Consider the following 24,488-nt stretch of genomic DNA (forward strand, 5'->3'; position numbering starts at 1 on the left):
AGTTTTCAGGAGAAACATGGCTGTATTGTCAAACAATTAAAAGCCACCTCATTCCTCCACATAAAGTAAACCTTCTAGGACTAATAATAAATACCACATAAAACAGGTTAACTTTGTCAACAGAAAGATGTCTCAAGATATACTATTTGGCCCATCAAATACAAATATCAACATATAATAAGGAAAGGCCTCATTGTTGGGAATATTCTCTTCCATTATAGGGTTAGTCCATTGGGCAAGCTGGTACATTTGGCAGCTATAGATAGAACGCTTAATAATGACAATCAAATTTCTCAAGATCTCAACAACATCAGGCTATGAAGAAGCATCAATAACTCTCTGACCTGGCAGTAAAAACTAACGCTAAAGACACGAGAAAGGTATCTCTTTGATCCAGAGGTTAATAAAAACAAGACTCTAGTGCTACAGGACATAGTTATGGAAAGAATAAATACCTCAAACAAATATTCCAGAAATGAGAGTAGTATGGAAAGGAATTCAGTTTCACCAACAGTTAATGAGAAAACATGCCAGAATATCGTCAGACAACAGGTTGCATTTCTAAACCATTAATGAATCACCAAAAGTAAAACAGTGATTGTGGTAAAACTGTTTTCTTGCGTGGAAAGAAACCTTACATTACTTTTAGTATTCCTTGTGGGTTGCAGTCATGGAGATTGTAGTGTTGAATTATCTGAGCCAAGTCAAGTCCTTTCTATGTAATGGTCAGGAAATCTTCCAGCAACAGAGAAAAATATTCAGACTTCACCAAGTGGACATTATGGCAACAGGTCCAAATGCCAAAATACCAATGTTCTTCTCTCATCATTAGATCATGGGGAGAGAAGGAGTTGATGCATTGGCAATCCCATGGAGGTTTCGGCTAGTTAATGCTTTTCCTCTCATCTCATGCATGCCGAGACAAATCAAGAAAGAAAAAACTAAGTAATAGCAATTCATCCATTTCTGTCGTGTGGCCATGGTTCCTCGTGGCTTTCAAGTACATCTTTGTCCAGAATTATTGCTCCAGGGTCCAGTGTTCACTCAAATATAGAGCAGCTACGTTTAGTGGCCTGGGATTTGAATGGTAACTCAGAGACAAAGGAGGATCAGAGTAAGTAATTAACACACACATGCAAACAAGAGAAAAGTACAACTCAAAAATGTATTGCATAGTTTGATGGAAGTATATTTCATAGTGTGAATCCAAAGCTATTTCAACTAAAGAGAGTACTTTTCCTTACATCCTTGCTCTTCTACTGTATGGATCTTGCTTTTTCTACACCTAAGGTACAGGTATCAGCATTGAATGTTTTCTTGGTGATTAAATTGGCTTCAGAAGAATTGATTCCAGGTAGTGAATATAATTTGGCCATCCATCAGGTCATTTGTGACTCCATGGACTTTTGTTTAGTACATACAGTGGTGCTTAAAAGTTTGTGAAGCCTTCAGAATTTTCTATATTTCTGCTGAAGTTTGGCCTAAAACTACTGTACCTCACACAAGTCCTATAAGTAGATAAATAGAACCAAATCAAACAAATGAGACAAGAAAAATTAGACGTGCTCATTAATTTATTGAAGAAACATATCCAATATCGCATATCTGTGAGTGTCAAAAGTATGTGGTAATTGTTGATTAGTCCTGAACATCGGCTTGGAGGAATTTTACCCCATTTCTCCGTACAAAACAGCTTCAACTCTGTTATGTTGGTGGGTTTCCTACCATGAATTACTCGCTTCAGGTCCTTCCACAACAATTCGATTGGATTAAGGTCAGGACTTTGACTTGGCCATTCCAAAACTGTAAATGTATTCTTCTTTAACCATTATTTGGTCGAATGACCTGTGTGCTTTGGGTGGTTGTCCAGCTGCATAGCCCATATTCTCTTTGGATACAGCTCATGGAGAGATGTCCTGACATTTTCCTTTAGAATATTCTGATATAATTCAGAATTCATTGCCCCATCAATGATGGCAACTCGTCCTGGGCCAGATGCAGCAAAACGGGCCCAAAACATGATACCATCACCACCACTGTGTGTCAACAGATTGTATGAGATTCTTTTGCTGGAATGCAGTGTTCTCCTTTCTCTAAACATAACGCTTCTCATTTAAACCAAAAAGCTATTTTTTTGACTCATCTTTCCAGAAAACATTGTTCTAATAGTCTTCTACCTTGTCCAGGTGATCTTTAGCAAACTGCAGACAGGCAGCAATGTTTTTTTGGAGAGCAGTGGCTTTCTCCTTGCAATCCTGCCATGCACACCATTGTTGTTCAGTGTCCTCCTGATGGTGGACTCATGAACATTAACATTAGCTAATGTGAGAAAGGCCTTCAGTTGCTTAGAGGTTACCATGGGTTCCTTTGTGCCCTTGCGAACTATTAGATGCCTTTCTTTTGGCGTGATCTTTGTTGTTCGACCACTCCTGGGGAGGGTAATAATGGTCTGGAATTTCCTCCATTTGTACACAATATGTCTGACTGTTGATTGGTGGAGTCCAAACTCTTTAGAGATGGTTTTGTAACCTTTTCCAGCCTGATGAGCATCAACAACTCTTCTTCTGAGGTCCTCAGAAATCTCCTTTGTTCATGGCATGATACACTTCCACGAACATGTGTTGTGAACATCAGATCCCTGTTCTTTTAAAAAAGACAGATTGTCCACTCACACCTTATTGAAAATACCTGACTCTAATTTCACCTTCAAAATATCTGCCAAACCTAAAGGTTCACATACCTTTCCCACTCACAGATATGTGATATTGGATCATTTTCCTCAATAAAAAAGTGAGCATGTCTAATTTTTTTGTCTCATTTGTTTGATTTGGTTCTCTTTATCTACTTTTAGGACTTGGGTGGAATTCTGAGGTAGTTTTAGGCCCTTTCAGCAGAAATATTGAAATTTCTGAAGGGTTCACAAATTTTCAAGCACTGTAAGTCATTTATGGATGCACCATTTAAACCAATGCTTGAAGTTGTTCTCAGAACAAAGTAATTTAATGGCAATTATCTCTGTTAGAAGATTCAAATTGGTACGTGGTAGGGGGTGAGTGGGGGCGCTGTCTGTCGGTGTACCCAAGGAGATATTTATGGAAAAATACTTATTTTTTGGTGTGCAAGATAGTGTTTTTCCTTTTATTGCTGACACTATACTTGCGGTCTCTTACAGGTCATCCATCCAGGATTGTTCATTAAATATATGAAATAAGATACAAGGAGAGAAAAATGTGTAGTTTCCTTCGGTGAGAGCTGCTTTGTATAATAGAAAGTGAACCTGTTGGGGCTTTTAAACCCTGGAACATAGGTGTATTAAAAATATACATGTATTAAACACTAGAAAAGGGCTGGCTATTACAGATAAGTTCTATGTATAGGGGATGTGAGGGGCATCACACGAAAAGCATGGGATGCGAGTCAAATCTCGTATCTGTGTCTGAGAGGGGAAAGTCTAAAATATTTCTACTAGTAAAGGTGTATAACGCACCTCACTTACACACGTAAGGTGCGAGTCAATGCTCGTAATGCTATCTTTAAAAGGAAGGGTTCATGAGGTGAGGTGACTCACGTGTGTAAGTGAGGTGTGTTAATACACCTTTACTAGTAGAAATATTTTAGACTTTCCCCTATCAGACACAGATACGAGATTTGACTCGCATCCCATGCTTTTCGTGTGATGCCCCTCACATCCCCTTTACATAGAACTTATCTGTAATAGCCAGCGCTTTTCTAGTGTTTAATCGTGTATATTTTTAATACACCTATGTTCCGGGGTTTAAAAGCCCCAACAGGTTCACTTTCTATTATACAAAGCAGCTCTCACCGAAGGAAACTACACATATTTTTCTTTCCTTGTATCTTAATTCATATATTTAATGAACAATCCTGGATGTAAGAGACCGCAAGTATAGTGTCAGCAATAAAAGGAAAAACACTATCTTGCACACCAAAAAATAAGTATTTTTCCATAAATATCTCCTTGGGTACACCTACAGACAGCGCCCCCACTCACCCCCTACCACGTACCAATTTGAATCTTCCTAAAACCTAGTGGGATAAGTTTTTTGGGTGTGAGTCGGCAGAGGTCTGTTTGCAGCACCCATTTTCCTTTACCTATGTTTTTTTGCAGCTCTGTTAGGTTTGTAGAGTTGCAGACACTAAGGTTAAATATTTGAATATAATGTGGTCCTGAGAGCCACTCTAGTATTCCATTTCACTAGCTTTTGTGAGAACAATCGCTATATATTTATAGTCTGTAAATATGATTCCCACTAAATCTGGGAGAGGGCATGTCTTTTTTTCACAGACAGCTTGGGAAGTAACTCAAAACACTGGGGTAGAAGATGCACTCCTTAATATACCATCCAAGCAGGCGATTTTTATCTACCTGTCTATATCTAGAATTCAGCTACCACAGTGTAAGAGCTGCTATTGTTTTATTTAGAAGAAACATAATTATTGATGATTATAATCCGCAGTTGTTATTAACTATAAGATTATTGCATTGTTTAATCATTGAAACCTTTCCTGTTACTTTCTCTGGCGGAATTTCATAGGAGGGATTACTATGTATTTTAATTGTTTTATGTAGATTTGTGTGAGGCTACGGAAGGTGCATATTCTGGTTATTGAATAAGACTGGTCACAGTTGTACGTTAAAATATGATACATGCTTTACTCAATCACACATCCTCTCTCACTACATTTTGATCCTCTTAATTCGTATTTTGATCTGTATTAAGGAGCTGGAGACGCTAAATGCATGTTTGCCTGTCTTTTTGAGCAAGGAAGTTCATGGCATTTTCTGTCACCCCCATGTTATATATGGTATTGAAAAGACTGAGCATATTTACGTAATGTGCTAGTACTTTGTCCTTGTTTACAATGTGTAACCTAGCGATGATGGTCTGTGCTCAGAGTGATACAGTGGGATCACTGGCTGGCGGGAGCAACTTCAGTGGTTTGGTAGAAAACAGCAGTGGGAAAGTCTAATCTGGGTATGCTACAGTGCTATACCATTTTTATTTGTATGGATCTGTATAGAATGTGTCACGACCAGGGTCTCTCGGCATGGTAGTCGACGGGTAATACCTGTGAGGACGCTATGGCGAGGGGCATCTGGTGGTGGCGGTGGTGCCTGGCGAAGAGCATTGGCTGTGGGTGGTTCTGTGGGGGCATACTATAACTCTGGTCTGGTTAGGCCTGGTGGTGCTTCCGTTCCGTTCTGGCATGGGCGCCACCATCTTGCCTCTGGACATGTGACCTAGTTGCCCTATCCTGGTGTGTCACATGCTCCTCTCTGACCAGTCACGGCTGAGCAATGGGGATTTAAGGGAGTTCAGAGCTCCCTTGCATTGCCAGTGCAACGTGTTTCTCTGCGAGAGCTGAGAGAGTGTTCCTGTGCTTAAACCTTTTTATTGGATTCATTGCCTAAGCCTGCTTTTCCTAACCTGCTCCAAATCCTGCTGGATTCCCCTACCTCCTCCATATACCTTTCTACCTGCCTGAGTACCTGAACCTGCTGTTTCCCTGCACCTTGCTTCATTTCACTCCCAGCTGGACTTCACTACCTCTGTCTGCATCAGCTACAGCTCACCAAACCTGCATTCACTTACAGCTCATCAAGCCTGCATTCTGTTTTAGCTCACCATACCTATACTGGACTGTTCTGCCTGTCACTACCTGGACATTTGTTCATTAACCCTCACAACAGTTATCAAGTGCACTTTAGTGCAATACTTGGACTTTTGTTTGCCAGTCCCATGTCTTCTCAGTCCCTTATTAAAAACCCCACTTTTTCATTTAAGTCTGTTCCTGTGTCAGCTTCTATCACCACCCCGGGTCCACAACAAATTCAGAACCTAACAGAATGTACTTTAATGATAGCTATACAAGTGTTACAGGTGGTTTTGTTGGTGTTATATATGTGTTACATCATAGGAAATATTTTATAGGAGGTACTAACCTAGTATATTTTCAAGCCCCCTAAAGTTTGTACAGATGTCTATATACCTGATCTTCCAATTTTTCAGATAGATTTAATGGAAAATAATCCCAAAAGAATTCCTATGACCATAGTTCAAAAAAAACAAAGTTTCAGAGTGATCATGGATATTTTCAAAACATCTGATGTGTGTTAATGGTCTCTCAGAAGGGTGCATGGCTTAGCAGCTGAAAATGTGGACATACTTTGAGTGAGCTCTGACAGTTTTCAGCCTTACTTCATCTGTAGTTTATACTTTAAGTAGCCCTTCATCCTGGGTGTCTTGGATTTACAATGTCTCCACCTCATTATTTTATTTATTTGTACACAGCCAAGGAGAGGATCATACCATCATGCCTACTCTGTGATTGCTGCCTGCTACTTAACCTACAATAGGGAAGCTAGAGCCTTTACCTTCCATGGTGACACACTATCACTGCTACCTAAGCCTTAATTCACCTAATCATCCATAGGGTTACCACCAGGAGTATCAGGGTGGGAAACAAGAACCTTGTGCAGACTTGCAGCTTACTATTGACTGCTATTTCATTGCCACCGAATCATCATGGAAGGGCTCTTGGGCTTATGCCTGATGGCCCTTGAGACCATTGCTGTGTTCAGAATCATTTTGGTCTCTTCTCACTTTCTTTAGTCTGCCCCAGTCACACACTGTTGTCCTTCCCTAGCCAACACTACTTCTTTCTTGTCCATGAGCTTGTCAATCCATCCTTTTTCCTCAACGTTCTCTCCAGCCTCATGTCTCCCCACACAATCACACGTATTTCTCCAGCCTTATGTCACCTTGTATCTTTCCAGCCTCATGCCTCCCCCATGTCACTTTAGCCTCATGTTCCCCTGTGTCTTGGCAGCCTCAGACCTCCATGTCAACTGCACAACCAATGAGCTGCATTGATTTATGCAACTGTGACATTTGCACGCAGCTCACAAAGTGCGCACTTGCATGCCCCAATGACCACGGCATGCATGACAACTTTGGTGGCTGTGAGTAGAGTGTGTTTGTCTGTACTACATTGCATGTCTGTAGGCAGTCCTAGCAGTCACTGAGACCTCTAGTGCATAAATGCTAGACTGACAGGCTGGTTATGTAATACATTTTCTTTTTTAGGCTTTTACTTATGCTGTATTATTGTTATGTTTTTATTAACCTACTTGACAAATACTTTGAAAGCATTCCACAAATATATATTATCATTGTTTTTGACTTTTGCTGAAATTTTTCACTTTGGATGATTTTTCCTAGCATCTGTGCCAGATTTTGTCACATTGCCTATTTTGCTTCTCTTATCAGAACACTTTATTATGAAGAATACAGGAGCACACTTTCAAGCTTCTGGAATAATGTAGCAGTTCAGTGTGGTTTGGTTCCAATGTTTCATTTAGTGCCTAATATCCCACAACAAATGAGGATGGAATAGTTTGAGCTGCCCACTTAAACGGACGCTGAACATACATTAATCCTGCAGAACGAGACTTATTTCCCTTAATTTGTCTCTTACTAAGGTTTAGAGCCTGCTGGCAGATTACATAGCTGTAATATTAGTACACTGCACATTGCCCCTGAGATGATACGCTACATTACAGTAATGTCATTATCACTCTTTAGAGTTTGGCCTAAAAAATGTTATTTATGAAATAGTTCCTACAGGAAGGACTTGAAATAAAGGACTTGAAATATTGCAGTGGTAGAATGTTTTCTTTCCCTTGCATTCAAACTGATTTTTTTTAGGTTGAGAAAACTTCAATCAGATTATATGTAATCTTCAAATCTTTTTTCATTCTGGTTATACGGAATTGCATTCCCAGTGTCTTGCTTAGTGGTTCCTAACATGGTTGTTGATCATGTTATCAGGGGGAACAAAAACAGCAGGGCGTGTTCCAATGACTATTATTGTGTTGAGTGTTTGTGTTTTGTTTCTGTTTATCTCGCTTCTACTCTAGTAATATACTGTAGACTAAAGGGGGGCATCCACTACACGATTTTAGCAGGCGATTGAACGATAACGACGTCATCGTTCAATCGTTTAAAAATCGTTTATAAATCGTGCAGTGTTTGGTCGTTAACGATCAACGATGCGCACTCCCGCTGGTCGTTTCATTGTCTCGTCAGTCGACTGAACATGCACGTCAAATTCACTTGATCTATTAAAGATAGTTTGCAAATCGTTTGCAAACTGTTCAGACTGAAAGATAAAATTTCAAGGGAAAAAAATCAAGGGAAAATCGTTTAGTGATTGGACAGGGAGTAGATTGTCTAGTGGATGCCCCCCATAAGTACAAGACAGATAGTTGTGCAGCAAGCATATGTGTTCCAGCTACCTGAGCTTGCGTGGGGGCATTGAGTGAGCAGTGTAGCAATGTTTGGGCTTCAAATTGGCAAATATCACTAACCTCTCCACAACGTATTCTGTGGAGCCCATAGCTCTGGACTGAGTTTTTATGTAAGAAAGGAGTATCATTTTTACTGTGTTTGGGTGACTTATATGGTCATCTCATTGACAATTCATTGTATTGATTTGTTACATGACAATAAAGTTTGTATTTAGCTATTTGATCACGTTTTACACCCCTGATGATTGCTAAATTCAGTGTGAAGTGTGAACCCTTTAACATTATTATGTTAAATCCTGTGTAATACTTAACAAGTTTTATATAACACAAAGGACTGAAATAATCTAGCTATAGCGTCCACATACTCTGCAGTACTTTTGAAGAGATCGACAAAGAGGTATGAGGACCCCCCTGCTTACACAATTAGTGTAGTGAAAAAGAGAAGTTTGATACAGAGGTTAAGAATCACATATTGCATATTATATCAGCCATTGGGGAATACGTTTTTAGTGAGGGGGCGAGTTGTAGAACTGTGTAGGGGCTGGTAATGATATAAAATAATGTACAGATGTGTGCTCATACACCTAGCCTCAATATACCATGCAGCGGAGTGAGCCAACAGATCCCGCGGGACTCAGCTTGCGCAGAGCGTCTTTAACTCATATTTTCCACTGAAAAATGCGCTTTAGTCACAAACTGATGCCACAAACTGTTTCACGAGACTACACTGATTAATTTGATATGCAACACTTTAATGTCTGTGTATGACTGAATCTGTATACAATGCACAATGGAACTTTGTATGGAAAAGCTGCAGCTGCTGTAAAAGGTGCACGCATATCGATAGAATTGTGATTGCGCTCATATAGAGGAACCACTCACAAAGTGAGTGACAGGTAGTCAGCGTTTGGGGGTGGTTAGAAAAATGCAGGCGTGTCTGACCATTTAAACACCCTTTCATGGCTGTGCATAATTTAGCCATTGTGATCTCCGTCGCAGCATGAGAGCTCTCTGCGTGTCAGGAAAGCTGCAGTGTTTGGGTCTGGTCAGACTTACATGATGCGTGACTGGTCAATGCGCCTCGATGTTACTGATGTTTACGCCGTCATTGGACAGATATGAGAACCAGCAGTGAGCGTCCCTATGCCCTAAGCTTTGGAAGACATTAGCATATTTTAGCAACTGCAATCCGTAAGAGTTTGCAGTTGCGAATGCATAGGCGTACATCTCTGAATCAGGTCCACAAACATATTACTGTCGCATATCAAATTAATCAGTGTAGTCTCATAAAGTAGGCTTTTGTTAAGTATGCAAGGGGTGGGGGCAAAGTTGTGTCTTGTTAGCAACAGCTAAAATTTAGCTAACTGACAAATCAACTTTCTAAACCTATTTTTGATGTGCTGATTTTTACCCCATACAACATGTTCTGATAATGTTAGATTCATTCATCTTTTACAATATGTACTTCTCAGATACACACTAAGGAGTTAATCCATTTTGAGGGATGTCCGCGATTTTGTGTGCTCTTATGTTGCACAATACGTTTTATTCCTAGATCGCATCATTTTTTACAACCCTTATGGGATAGGGAACTAAGCTGCGTGTTTATGGGGCAAAGTTGCCAGAGTTTCAATGTCATTGTAACGGTACAATGTAGGCATCGCCCCTGCAATTCAGCGTGATTGAATTGACCCATGACATTATGCTTTTTTATGCATTTATGACTTTATACTGTATGTACAGACTTCTTTTGGATGTTTGAAGTTCCTAAAATGGCAGGAGTAAGGTACCAGAATTAGACATGTGGTAGACTTTCTGGTATACAATCGGGAAACCGGCGGCCTTAATACAGACAGCCGGCTTCCCGACTGTCTTATCCCGGCGAGGGTGAAATGCTGGGCGTCTAGATGTAGAAGCCTGACGTTTCCCCGTCGCCGGGAGACCGGCGCCCGGCATCCCGAACGAAGGGATGCCGGGCGCTGCTAGCAGACAGCCACGGGGGGGGGGGGGGAGGTTAGGTTTAGGGCACCCGGGGAGGACTTAGGGTCAGGCACCCCCCCCCCGGGAGGGTTAGAGTTAGGCTAGGGGGAGGGGGTTAGGCACCCCTTCGGGGGGGACTTGGGGCTAGGCACCCCCCGGGGTTGACTTGAGGTTAGGCAGCGGGGAAGGGTGGGCTTTGGGTTAGGTACTTAGAGGGGGGATTAGGGTTAGGCACTTGGGGGGGATGTTAGGGTTAGGCACCCTAAGGAGGGTTAGGGGGTTAGGTTAGTTTATACTTAGCGACGATCGGGATTTCCAGCGCTGTCGGGCTTCCGCTACCACGCTCTGCTCATCTCTCGTCCAGGCGCTGCCGGGAATCGGCGGTATTTCATACCGGTTCCGACTTTCTAACCCGCGGTTTGTAAAACCTACCAATGATCGGCAGCTTTTGACTGATGAATTTATATAAGCAATAGAATGAATATACTAATGCAGCCTGGTTTACTATTTAGTTCTGTTGCTGCTTTGAATACATCAGACAAAGCTGCCGATCATGTGTGGTTTTGACAAATTGTGAATTACAAAATCTCCCCCCATGACATGCATATCAGGTTTTCTCGTAGAATTCAAGTTGCTCATATTATGGATTCCAGTCTACAAAGATACTTTAATAATGAATTTGGCATTTAAATTTTAATTAAACTGTGCAAAATTTGGACATGTTATCTACAGATCTGTGCTGAGTAATGATAGCCTAGTGCTTGATGAGTGATGCATGATGATAGCTATAGTGCGTGATGCATGATGATAGCTCTAGTGCTTGTGCAGTTGTTTACTTCCCATTCAAATGAGTGAGCAGCTGTTGTATGTAATGTCAAAGAAAAAGATAATGGATAAATTCTCAGGGCGCTCCTAAATAGTCACCTATGCATGTGAAAATAATATATGGTGCAAAAAATTGATAAATTGGAAGAGTCAATCAAAAGGAAACCTTTTAGATGTTTAGTTCAATCTCATGTGTTGTCTCCTTTAACAAATGAATTCTTCATGCGAAATGTTTATAACTTTAAAGGGTTCTTCACTAAGCAGTCCTTTCAGCGTTGTATGAAGTATAAATAATCCTTTGATCACACACTCTCAAAAGAAAAGAGAAAAGGGGAGAACACAAAGTGCAGATCAAAAATGTTTTCATTCTTGAAAATAAGTCACATTAAAAATATACACTAAAGCAGATCAATAAAGTTCAAAACAGCAGTTGGTAAATAAGTATATGGTGTCCAGTAAAATACAAGTTGGAACCGTACCGTGTTAGCTCCTAAAAGAAGGAGCATGGAAATGGATATTTATAGGTGGGAGGCTTCGGAAACTTCCCCCCTCATCTCCAGGCTCAGTCATAGTAGATTCCACCGAACAGATTCAATAATCAAAGTTACCCAAAAGGTATCAGGGTATGCACGGTAAGTACAAAATACTGCCAACACGTTTCGAGTCTCGAGGACTCTCCCTCAAGGCTGTCTGTGTTGTATATAATGCATATGCCTGGTGGTTAGGATCATCAGAACTGATTGGAATTAGAAGTTTGGTTTTTTTTGGGGGGGGAAGGGGTTCTCTTTCCAAGAACTTTAGTCTTATTCACAAACTTGCCAAACATAGAATTTAATAATTGAGAGTTATGTGACTTTTTTGGCCTTCATCATACTTGTATGATCTGTATTTTTATGAAGACAGAGTCTAGCTCGATAGTGTATACTATATCAGCCAACTATAAAGCTAAAAACCCAATAAATCAATACTAAAAAGATGAGAACATTCTGTTATAAAAGTCATTTGTGGGAAATTGAGTCTGTAAGACGTCTTCTTGCTGCTTATGACTTTCATCTAAAAGTACATGAAAACACGGAGTAGCTAAGTACAATATAATTGGAAACCGTAGAGCTAAGAGTGGATTTTATAATGGCATGCAATATGGATTTTAATGGCTGTTTTATGCCGTTCCCCCTGCAAATTAATTAGAACTTTATTCTTTGAGATTTTATGAAGTATTTGTTTTTCAATACAAAACCATATTTAATGCCTACAATCTATGCAAGGGCCTGCTGCTTGGTGAGACATAACATGAATATGTAATTTGCAGACAAATGTATCGGTGATAGACTGAAATGTTTTAAAGGTAAAATAGTTAACGCTAAATATTACAGTATTTTATTTATGCTTGATTTCATTATGGTGCGGTGTCATTGTGAAAACTAGCACCTGTATTTCACAGTAAGCGATGGGAATAGAGATCTGAATGCTGGCTAGATACTTGCTACCAAACTGATCGTCCATTGTTTAGTGTGTGGGGTGATCCTAATGCTGGGCATACACTATACAATTATCTGTCCAATCTGTCTGGTTGGAATGAAAACCTGGTAATGTATGGGAGCAAATGACAGTCGATCATATCGTTTTAAACACTGGAAAACAGACAAAAAACAATTGTTCAAATTGGTTAAATTCGTGTGTTTTAACCAATTTGTCTAAACGACCATTTAGTCTGTGTTCCAGTGTTTGTGAGCAAATGATCGATTTTCATTTGCTCCCATACGTTACCAGGTTTTCATTCCAACCAGGCAGATTGGACAGATATCTGACAGATAATTGTATAGTGTATGCCCAGCATTAGTAATCAAAAGCTGATTAGATTGAGCATAATTGATTGGATTTGAAAAATAATTTATAGGGTTGTGAACTCTCTAAGTTCCCTCTATTGTGCCTGTGTTATAACTTTTATAAAGAAAGAGAGATGATTGCATTTAGGGTTTTATTTATGTATGAGTATGTATGCTTACACCTGCTTATCATGTGCAGTGAGACCATGTTTAAACACTTTTCCAGGGACTCTCCATTGTGCTTTATATATATATATATATATATATATATATATATATATTATATATATATACTTGCCCTGTATTGACCTCTGGTTGGAATTAAGGATGGGAGTGCCCCTTTACCATTGTAATCAATCACAACACTGTAAGGCATATTTATCAAAATAATTTTGCAGGAATTTTCCAAAAATGTTGGTATTTCCAGGGGTATAAAAGGTCCAATATTCTGCTGCGGCTTCTCCATTATTGTTTGCAAAAGCAGCTCCCGGTCAGATTCTACCAAATCTGGACCCAATAGATAACACCATCTTTAGATTATGTTAATCATTATAGTCTATAGCAGAGGTTCCCAAACTCGGTCCTCAAGGCACCCTAAAAGTGCAGGTTTTCAGGATATCCATGCTTGACCACAGGTGACTTAATTAGTACTAACAAGGAAAGAAGTCCATGGTCGCACAGGTACAACAATGCAAAAATATTTCTAATATAACAAATTGTGACTAAAAGGAGTCCTTTGTGATCCTTTTCTTCTCTTGGATACTTTTTCAAGTGACTTAATTAGTACCTCAGTTAATTTGATTTAACCACCTATGCTCAACCATGGATATCTCAAAATCATGAACTGTTGGGTGCCTTGAGTACTATTGTTATAGCAGTACTCGGTCACTGGTAAGTGGAGCCTGCCATGTGATTAACTTTTAACAATCAATCTGTGTGACACGCAGTGGGGGAGAGTACAGGTGTATATCAAATGCTGTTGATTATGCTTTTGCATTTTCAGATGGTTTCCCTTTTTTTTTTTTTTTTATTTTGCTCTTCAAACTATAAAACTAGTTATAAAACTCATTTTCATGTTCTCTCACTGAACCACCTCCTTATAAGAAACTTAAAAAAAAAAACTGATTGCTGAAATCCTTAAAACCGCAAACATCAACAGCTGAGCAATAGCTTGAGGATAAGCAGGTGTAACGTACCAAGAGCTGTCATTAAGAACAAAAACCATTAAGGTCATCACCTGAGGAGAGTCTGTTTCTTAAGAAGCCTAAAATCTAGTACTGGCACAATGGATGAAAAGTAAGGATGATGGCAATTAAAATGCAAATCCTTCTCACAAACACTCCAGCTTAATATGCCAGAGCCTTGGAGACTCAGTCAGTCTGCTCTTAAATCTGTTTAATAACCCTGCATTATCCTGTTTATTGTGAAACATAAGTAGCTATACTTTGCTAAGAAAATTCTAATGTATATTTCTGTTATAGAACCCTTTCAAAACCTTCACTTAACACAGTGGGTTACTAAGTATATCTAATCTACCACAAAACATAATGATGCAGGCACAGTTGCTGCAGAAGAAAGTGTGGGCTATAAATATGTTATAATTTGGTATTAAATTGTCCCGTTGTGCAAACTTTTTAACACCTTCACTTTTCAAAATTAATTTTTTGTTTTGTTCTGTTCATTTATTACGGACTTAAAATTTGGGCATAGATCATGTAAACACAACGGGTTAGAGACACTGTTTGGCAAAGAAAATAGAAGATGGATAGAAGACTGGCAAATTTAGCAATACGGGTAGAGGACTGGGTGCTAGTGGGGAAAGGTAGTACAAGAACCAAATGGGGATCTAGAGCAAGATAAAAGAAAGACTGGCTTCAAATAGTCAGGGTGGAGCAAAAGTTACATACACTTAAAGTTCTCCAGAACACACACTGTTTCTCACACCACACAACACTACAAAGCTTTAATTCAAGCTCTCATAATCTAGCACATGGATTATTGGATTTCTGTTTTTACTAGTCTGTCCCTTATCATACTTTGACCCCTGTAATCTGTTCCGAATATGGTGGCTAGACTCCTTTTCCCAATAAAACATTCTTCTACTGCTGCATTACTAGTCCCTACATTGGTTGCCTGTACTATACTGCATCCAATGTAACACTCCTACTAACATATTATGTCATTAACAAAACTGCCCCAACATACATCTTTCTTTGTCTCAAAATACATCCCAACTTGACCCCTCTCATACCACTAAGAGTTATTCCTCTAATCCATACTATCACTTTCTGCCATTCCTTGTTACTGAATTTATTACAGGTTGCACCCACTCTGTGTAATTGTGTCCCTCTAGCCTCCAAACTTTCAAGAGTCCCTGAAAGCTAACTCTTTACACAAACCACCTTCTTAACTTTTCCACCCTATCTCTTGACATTAGTGCCAACACCATATTCACATTTACATTTGAAAAATTATTTCAGGGCGATTTGATTATTACAGTAGGTGTGCACAGCGCCTCCAGAGGAGGGCGAGTCTGGCTACACCAGTGAGGCTTGTGCAGCATTGCCAGGTACCCTAAAGGCGGGTATCCACATATACATATACAAACAAGAGCATGATTACGACATTGCAATCGAGCTCTCATTTGTAGATCTAGTGATGTGCCTAGACTGAACGTTCAGTCTGGGCACATCCATCATCCCCGCACATGCCGAACATAACGAGATCGTCAAGTTGACCAGCATGTACGGGCGATGTCGGAAACGAACAGCGGGCATGCGCATCACTGGTCGCTTCCGACCAAAACATGCACGATGCATGTGCGATTTGCAAGCGATTGCACGATAACGACAATCGCTTGGTTAAATCGCTAAGTGGATACCCCCCATAAGTCTATCTGAATACTCATGTTGGACTTTGGAAAAGTCTGCGATTCTAAGGCAAATTACTAGAGTCCAAAGGGAGCTCTGAAATGCTGGAACACTGCATTAAGAGAATATCGTGACTATCATGCAACTATGCTCATCAGAACAACTTTTAAGGTGCCCACACATATACCGATGTGCTCACGATACGATTTTATGGCCAATTTACTCATGAACTTTCACAGGAGCTCCCTTGCCGTCGTGATCACGATTTGGAGTTAAAAATGTCCAATCTGACTAAAGATTTATCTTGCAGCCAATGCATTGTATCCCAGATTGGCTAATCTGCCCTGCAGCACGGCAGATCAGAAGATGCGATGTACGACGAGCGGGGACGCGCATCGGCATCATGCTCGTGAGTATAAACTCACGATTTGTACTTTTTTTACCCGATTCGTCGTCACGATTCGTCGAAATTGGCCAAATCGTGTAAAATGTCGCTGTGTGTGTGAGCACCTTCAGAATAATGACCCTGAAACATCTCAAATTGACTGATGTTATGCAGTGGCTCCAGGGGTATTGGAAATGTTCAGAAATGTGCTGAAAGTTCTGAAATAGATTTATTGTTTATTTATGTATTACAAGTTATTTAGATCCTGTATTATTTCAAATGAAGTAACATGTCGCAGTTTCGGCTTGTAAATAGATGGTACAGGTTGAGTCTCCCATATCCAAATATTCCGGAATAACAAATATTTTTAGCATGACTAAGAAAATGAAATCTTTGATTTTTGATGGTTCAATGTACACAAACTTTGTCTAAGGCACAAATTATTACAAATATAATAAAAAATTACCCTCACGCTGTGTGTAAAAGGTGTACATGAAACTTACCTGAATTTCATGTCTGTACACAAACTTTGTTTGAGCCACAAAATTTATGAAAATATTGTATACAATTACCTGCAGGCTGTGTGCATAAGGTGTATATAGCACATACATGCCTTCTGTGTGTATATTTGGGTCCCATTCCCAAGATATCTCATTATGGTATGCAATTATTCCAAAATACGGAATATTCCGATATCCAAAATACCCCTGGTCCCAAGCATTTTGGATATCTCGGAGACTCAACCTGTAGTAAAATTTCTCTCGTTGTTGTAAGTTTGTTACCATACGGTTCATAATACAAACACCAACACTGCAGAAACTTCACGTGTTACTACAATGGTAAATTACCTTGCATAGGGGAGATGTATCTAACATTCTAGAGAGGACAGGTGGAGATGTTGCCCACAGCAACCTATCACCTGCTAGATTTCATTTTAGAGAATTTACTTGTATGGTAGCCTGAAGCTGATTGGTTGCAATGGGCAACTGTTCACCTGTTCTCTCTAGAAGGTTTAATCCTTCTCAACCACAATGAGAATAAGTGGGTGATGTATCAAACCTTCTGAAGAGTGGATAAGTTGCCCATAGTGGCCAGTCAGCTTCTAGCTAGTATTTATTAACTGCCTTCTGCAATATACAGTAGGTAGAACCTGAGTACTTCATGAGTCTGCACTGATTAATATTACATGCGACACTTGTTTATCTGTGTGCAACTGTGTCCGAATCTGTACAATGGAACATGGCGTGAAAAAAAGCTGCAGCCACTGCATCATAGCACTTCATATACAGGTTAAGACTCAGTCGCAGTTTGTATATTCACTGCATCCTGCAGACTAGTGTAGGCAGTGGCAGTTTGAGAGTAGAGTGCCCGTGTGCAGACTCCGAGTAGACCCTCTCCTCTCTGCGGTACAGTAGACTCTCTGAGTCATGTGCATCACGCAGAGTTAAAAAATTCCAGAATGAATGGTTTACTGTAGTTAATTTTTTTTCTGGTGTATATGTTCTACCAACAAAATATTTAAGACTTGGATATCAGTTTTATATATATATATATATATATATATATATATATATATAATTTCAAAGCATTAATAGGATTAATAACTAGCATCCGCAGTGTAGTTCACACAAGAGCCACCTTTCAATAATCGGAATCAGTGCATAGTATTGGTATCTTATTCTCAGTCTAATCTGTGTTACTGAGTGAAGTTATGCATGTACTGCGTGCTGCAGTAGTGTGGGCATATTCTGGTAAACTCTGGCCCGTGAATCCCGTTATGGATCTCACACATACACAGTCAAGCATTTCAGGAGCATCCACACAAATCCAGGGTCTTTGGGCCTGATTCAGAGCCGTTCGCTATTTGCGGTCATTCGTTCAAAAACAAGGGGTGGCTATTCAAATGATCCGTTCGCAAATTGCAGTCTGTTCACACCTCTAAGTCTGAACGAGCGAGCAAAACATACGCTCGTTTATTTGATAAAAACGCCCCCTGGCCGCTCGCACCATACGTCATGTCCGCTATTTATTAGATTAATCGAGTACATCGTACAGCGTATGAACTGCTCGCTATTCTTGTGGTTGGTTTTGTCAACCGCTATTTTGCGAGCAGTTCTGAGTTAAAAAAAACCAAGTGACGTCAATGACGCTGCTGTATTAATTATGCACTCCCTTAAAACGCCCGTTTTGACCTTTAAGCACGCCTGCGTTCGAATTCCACTCCCCCGTTTTCAAACACCTTCCCCTGTTACCACCCACATACGCCTCATTCTGTCACTCAAAATAGCAGGCACTCGCTATATAGCGTACAAACGATTTTCGGCCGCACTGACTGGTTCGCGCATGCGTACTAAAAACCGCACGCATGCCCAGATGTGCGATCATCGCTCGGAACGAGCGTACGGCCGCTAGCGAGCGGCTCTGAATGAGGGCCTTTGTCTCCCCTTCCCAAATTCTGGATGGCCACTCAATATTCATGGAGTCTGCCGGACATTCTGGGAGTGTCTGTAAATATGCTTTACAGAGCTGCCATGGAATATCAGACTAACAATGAGCATTGGGATTTACCTTCATTGTTACCTCACGAATAACATTCTGAGGCAATGTGCCTTCTAATATACATTACACAGAAATGTATTCCTCAATATCTTAAATTGTGATTATTCCATTACTCCTAAAAATAAAATGTGTGGCCCATTGTCACACTGAAATGAAACCACAATATATATGTGATAAAACATGTGATCTTTTCTTTTTTTAAAATAACTTTAAATTGAACAGTGAATCCAACACATGTTGGAAGGAGACAGCATGTCCTATAAAATAATTGGTAAAAAATGTTTAGTATTTCAGTTTTTACAAAGAGAAGTGTTTCATTTTGCTATTCTGGTTCAATATGTACGTTGCTAGCTTTTTCCACACTAATGAGAGATTTAATTAGAGCCCTGTTCATGTGGTCTCTCACTGTCCATCTGTCTGTTTCCCTAGGTGGTGATTTCCTTTCCTTTTTACGAAAGAAGAAGGATGATATGAAACCTAAACAGCTAGTGAAATTTTCTTTGGATGCGGCTTCTGGCATGGCATATCTGGAGTCTAAAAACTGTATTCACAGGTATATGCAGTTATCTATTTATGGTTTATTTCATGTGTATGTGTTTTAAGCAGAATAAAGAGCTTTGTTTCTGTGTTTGATGACTGCCATAATATCAACATAAAATGCCTTTGAAGTGCAGTAGTGATAATTGGCTTGGTATGCTTACTTGACGGCATACAAAAATTGTGCAAGATGAACCAGGGAATTTCAAATATTGATTCACTGGTTTATAAGACTTGTCTGTAGTCTTCAGTAGTCCACTAATGGTGCTTCATGGCCCAGACAAGCCTCTATCATTGTCACTGAACATTTGAGAATTTTTAACCCATTACTTGTTCTCTGGAAAAGGCCTTTTTACATAACTCTGAAATTTACATTATTTTGCAGTGTTTGCTAACCTATTTTATTATTTTTTTAAAACCTTTAGCAGTTTACTACTAATTTTGTACCGTTTCATGTTCATCACTGACTTGAATTGTTTAAATTTAATAAAAAAATTGAGAAATGGGGTTGTATTAGAATTTTAGTTGCTTTGTGTTTTATCACCTCCAGGCATACAATTTACAGTAGGTACTGCTATTAGTGTCTCAATGCCAGTCACACCAAGTAAAGTAGAAGCTACCTTTTTGCCATTAAAGAGCTTCCATTGGCTCAAGACCTTTTATGCATGTTTATACGTACTCTTTTCGGGTTGGGTACAGGATGGCGGCGGTAAAAATCCTGACGCCGGCATCAATTGAATGCCATTGGAGTTTTTCCTGATGATGAACTACCATTCAAGCTTTGTTCATGTATTCAAAGTCGCCTAGAAGAGTTAAGACTGTTCTACAAACACATTTATAAAGGTAACGCTTGGCTATCAGGAAGCCCCTTGGTAATGTATGTAGCAGTGTGCTTCATGTTACTGTAGCTACTATACAGGAAGTTAAAACCATATTTTAATATGGCTTTTTTCAGTTGTGCAGGTTAATTTAGTTGTGCACTTGTTGGTCAGTATCTTAATCCTCCCTCCCTGGTACCTAAACCTAACCTCCCCCTAGTGTCTAAACATAACCACCTCCTCCCTGCACATTAAACCTAACCCTCCCTCTAGTGCCTAGCCCTAACCCCAGTACTTAAGTCGGGATGCCGGCACTGGGATTCTGACAGGTGTCGGGATTCCTGCACCTGCATTCTATTAGCCCGCATCCCGACTGTCAGGATATTGACCGCATCCCCTCTTTTCAAGACAAGTTCTACTTAATCTTGTATTTTTTGGCTATGGAGCCTTTTCAGTGTTGCCCTTCTAGTTATGATCTGTAATTTCCACAGCCTTTTCAATAGTTATGATTTGTACTGTACAAAGCACAGTAGGGATTCATTACAGGGAATCAGAAATGGGCATGACGGTTGATCAAGTAGTTGGCTAGAGAAGGACTTCCTGGAAATATTCTATGCTCAATTTATTTAATGTTTGATCTCTGAAGTCTGTAGCTTAATTGGAACTCTTAACATTTATAGTTCACTAGGGGACTTGTTTCTCCTCTGTAAAGGAAACTCATAACTTTTATAACAGCGACTATAAAGTATGATATAGTATCTGTAATTTAAGGTGGTGGGGTTTCTTTTTTTTTAATCTCAACTCCCCTCGAGTCATCATTCTGCTGTCTTTTTGGTTGAATGTGTTATAACAAATTTACCAAATCAGACAGAATAATAATTCTTACAGGCAACACCAGAATATAATGTAGTGAGTTTAATCAATTGAATGCCGCTGGCGTTTTTCCTGATGATTAACTACCATTCAAGCTATGTTCATGTATTCAAAGTCGCCTAGAATGTGCTGCTGAGTTTAGACTGTTCTACAAACACATTTATAAAGGTAACAGCTTGGCTATCAGGAAGCCCCTGGGTAATGTATGTAGCAGTGTGCCTCATGTTATTGTAGCTACTGTACAGGAAGTTAAAACCTTAACATTTTAATATGGCTTTATTTAGTTGTGCAGGTTAAAATGAAGAATTGTTACTTTTTTGTGTATGGTATGGCAGTCCTGACAATTAAATACAAGTAAAGATGTGCCCACTGTCTATTAATCTGCATAGTGCATAAAATGCTACACACCCATATTGTGGTTCTTGTAATTGCCCATGTACAGTCACTGCACCTATTTTGTAGGGATCTGGGGTCACAGCAGAAAATGTGGATGGTTGACAAAGAAAACGCCACTTAATTTAAACTTTTTATATTTAAAACACAGCTCAGTTGAGCCTCATGTCTTAAATTAACCACAAAGGCACTGGGGATGGTCTTTCGTACAGGTGTCACTATTAGACATAGGACTTTTATTATTGCATTGATAGAAATTGCTGTATCAAGTGTACCTGGAAGATGCAAAAAGCATTCAGTTGAAAGAATAGCTCAAGGACCACTCTCTGCCACTTCTGATATGTAAAATTTTAATTCTTTTTGCTGCTGAAAAAGGCCCTGTGCCAATAGCCGCCCCCAATGTTCCCGAAAAGTCTCTCAACTTACAACATTTTTGGTCACCAAATAAATAAGTATTTTAATTAGAGATGAGCGGGTTTGGATTAGTTCGGATTTTCCCACCAAATTCGGATTTTTGCCGCCCAAAATCGGATCTCAGAAAGAGGCAAAACGTCATCTTTCATGGACAAACATCATCATTCCTGGACTTTTGTTGGGAAAATTCGTACTAATCCAAACCCGCTCATCTCTAATTTTAGTTGGAAACCCTGATCCATTCATCTGTAGGTGTATGCTTTTGCACTCCCCTAACCCCAATTATGCATACATAGTTAATGCTGCAGGCCTATTTTTTGCAGCCTGACTTGTATTGAGAGACCTTAATGAAGTCTTAATTATATGGTGGGTTTCCTTTATCTCCATCTTGTTTCCTTCAGACGAAATTGTGTTTAAGTGAAACTGAACACACTTTCTGCAATATCACTACAGATGAAAGGCATTTCCCATGAAGCCACCACTTGCAGGCCACTAAAACAAGTATTCACCACATATTATTCCAATTGTAGTGATTAGGAACATCATTAGGGATGACCATGTGATGGGTCAAAGTTCTACCACTATGTGATTGAGCCACTCAGCTTAATTTTGTCAAACTTGACCATCCACTTGTGTGTCTATGATGTATGGAGATACAGTTGCTCACCTCTCCAGCCCAGTGGCAAGATAGAGATATTAGTGGCCAGCTGTATTGGTTGAGGGTGTGGATGTTTTTTTTAAAAACACAATGACTTTAACCGCTACTATGACCCAGACACTCTATCCAGATTAGCTTAGCTATAGTTTAAAAGGTTGTTACAGAAATGTATTTATCCACACAGTTCCCTCATATTTTTGTTTTCTTTGGTTGGTTCAGTAATTTGGATATGTAGCTCTTGTGAAATCTAAATTCTCTTTAGAGGTGCCAATCCAGTCAATATGCTGCCCTTTGTACAAATAAATTAATTGTGATATTATATTTTAAATGTCTGTTACTTGCTTTTTTGCCAAGTAAGGGGCAGATACAGAGTTTGATATAAAGTGGCTGTACAGCACTCAAAAGAAACATGTATTTAATTTATGAAGAGCTGAACGTATCTTCAGATGTGGCCACTATTGTGTTGATAGCATATGTGCCTTGGTTACTACTAGTCATCATCAGCGTGCGCCTGCCCTATGCTAGATGCAAAAGATACTCTCCCGAAAAGGTGCATACTCTATTACGGTCTGCATGTCATATGGGTCAATGCACCTTAATTGTGTACAAAAGCGTCGCCAGTTTTGGTGTGCGCTCTTATTCTGAGCATGCCCAGTGCAAATTCAGACAAAGAGGCGTACATCAACCACAAAGTGTCTACGTGTGTCTGTCAAAAGCACGGCATTATGTGCCCATCACTACTGTGGGGGTTAGAGAGAGCTTATTCTTCCTGTCCATGGAGAGCTTTCACATACAGTCTTTTACATGTTTCACAAAACCTACGCAGAGACTAGATGTTCATGAAGACAAAATATTGGCTTGTACAGCCAGGGACCAGAAGCTGCTAAAGCAGAGATTCACAAATAAATTTAGTCTATGGTACAGAATTGTAAGTACTGCTGAATATACATTTATATAAAATGTCCTATTTGTGGGGGAGATCTAAGAACAAGATCATAAAATGTGTGCATTGTAATAGCATTGCTATAAAATGTATGAATTCCTAAATACTGGTGGTGTAATTGTTGTATGGTTTAAATGTCATTAGTAACCAGCTTGACAAATGCATGATAATCACACTAATCTGTGGTTGTCAGCTATGAATGTTTCCTGATTACGTAGTCATCCTCCCACACTGCTGACTGGTTGCATAAAATAACATAAACAGTCAAACAAAGAAATGTGATCACTGTATACATATAAGAAGAAATGCAATTACTAATTACCTGTGTAGAGCATTGTAATTCTTCACACGGCATTAGAGATGTGTAGAGATGCTAATCTGAGAAACACCTGTTATATTATGGCCTGTGTTCACCCAAATTGCTCTATTGTTTTTACAATTAATTAATTTTTTCGACTGTGGTTATCGATAAAAATGCTAATGTGTTTTTTTTTTTTTTAGTATTGTGTATTTATGACTTTTGATTGCGGTTTGCTGCCATATGTCAAAACTAATCCACTGTAAATAATGACAGGCATTGGTTTTTCTGAAGGGAAATAGCACAACATAACCTAATGTTCCTTACCATTTCCTTCTCCAGAATAAAATGTGTCCATTAAAGTTAAAATAAATAATTTGATTCATGTTGGTCAGTAAACCTAAAACTTAAAAAAAAAATTAAAAAAAATGGGGAGACTTGTATCAGAAGACTAATATTTTAGTATATTATTGATCATCAAATGCATAAAAATAGTAATATTAGTTATCAATGTTTAGCTTTTGGTTTGCATTCCTTTTAAATTGTTCTTAATTTATTAATCAAGCTGTTAGTGTTTTCTCATTGTTTAAAATAGATGGAATAAAGTTGTGACCCTTTTCCTGATCTAATGCTTTAGCTGATACTAGGTCTATGACCTTGTGTTCACGCAATCTAAGATGAGCCTATTTAGGGTGGTCCCCCAGCCCAGTTTCTTGCCTTGCTCAACGGTTGTGACAAACACCTTGTGGGCGATATGCCATTCCCTCACCTTTACCC

General features: G+C 39.3%; 1 protein-coding gene across 7 annotated transcripts in view; it reads left to right on the plus strand.

The window, feature by feature from the left end:
• FER (FER tyrosine kinase) overlaps nt 1-24,488 on the plus strand; it is a 275,704-nt gene that overhangs the window by 179,447 nt on the left and 71,769 nt on the right. For all 7 annotated transcript variants that reach the window (XM_088477673.1, XM_088477672.1, XM_088477676.1 and 4 more), the window contains one exon: nt 19,207-19,330. In XM_088477673.1, coding sequence (XP_088333799.1) covers nt 19,207-19,330 — 124 coding nt within the window. The remainder of the gene's footprint in view (nt 1-19,206; nt 19,331-24,488) is intronic.

Source organism: Taudactylus pleione, unplaced genomic scaffold (genome assembly GCF_031769625.1).
Source record: "Taudactylus pleione unplaced genomic scaffold, aTauple2 ptg000202l, whole genome shotgun sequence".
In the NCBI taxonomy this organism is placed as follows: Eukaryota; Metazoa; Chordata; class Amphibia; order Anura; family Myobatrachidae; genus Taudactylus; species Taudactylus pleione.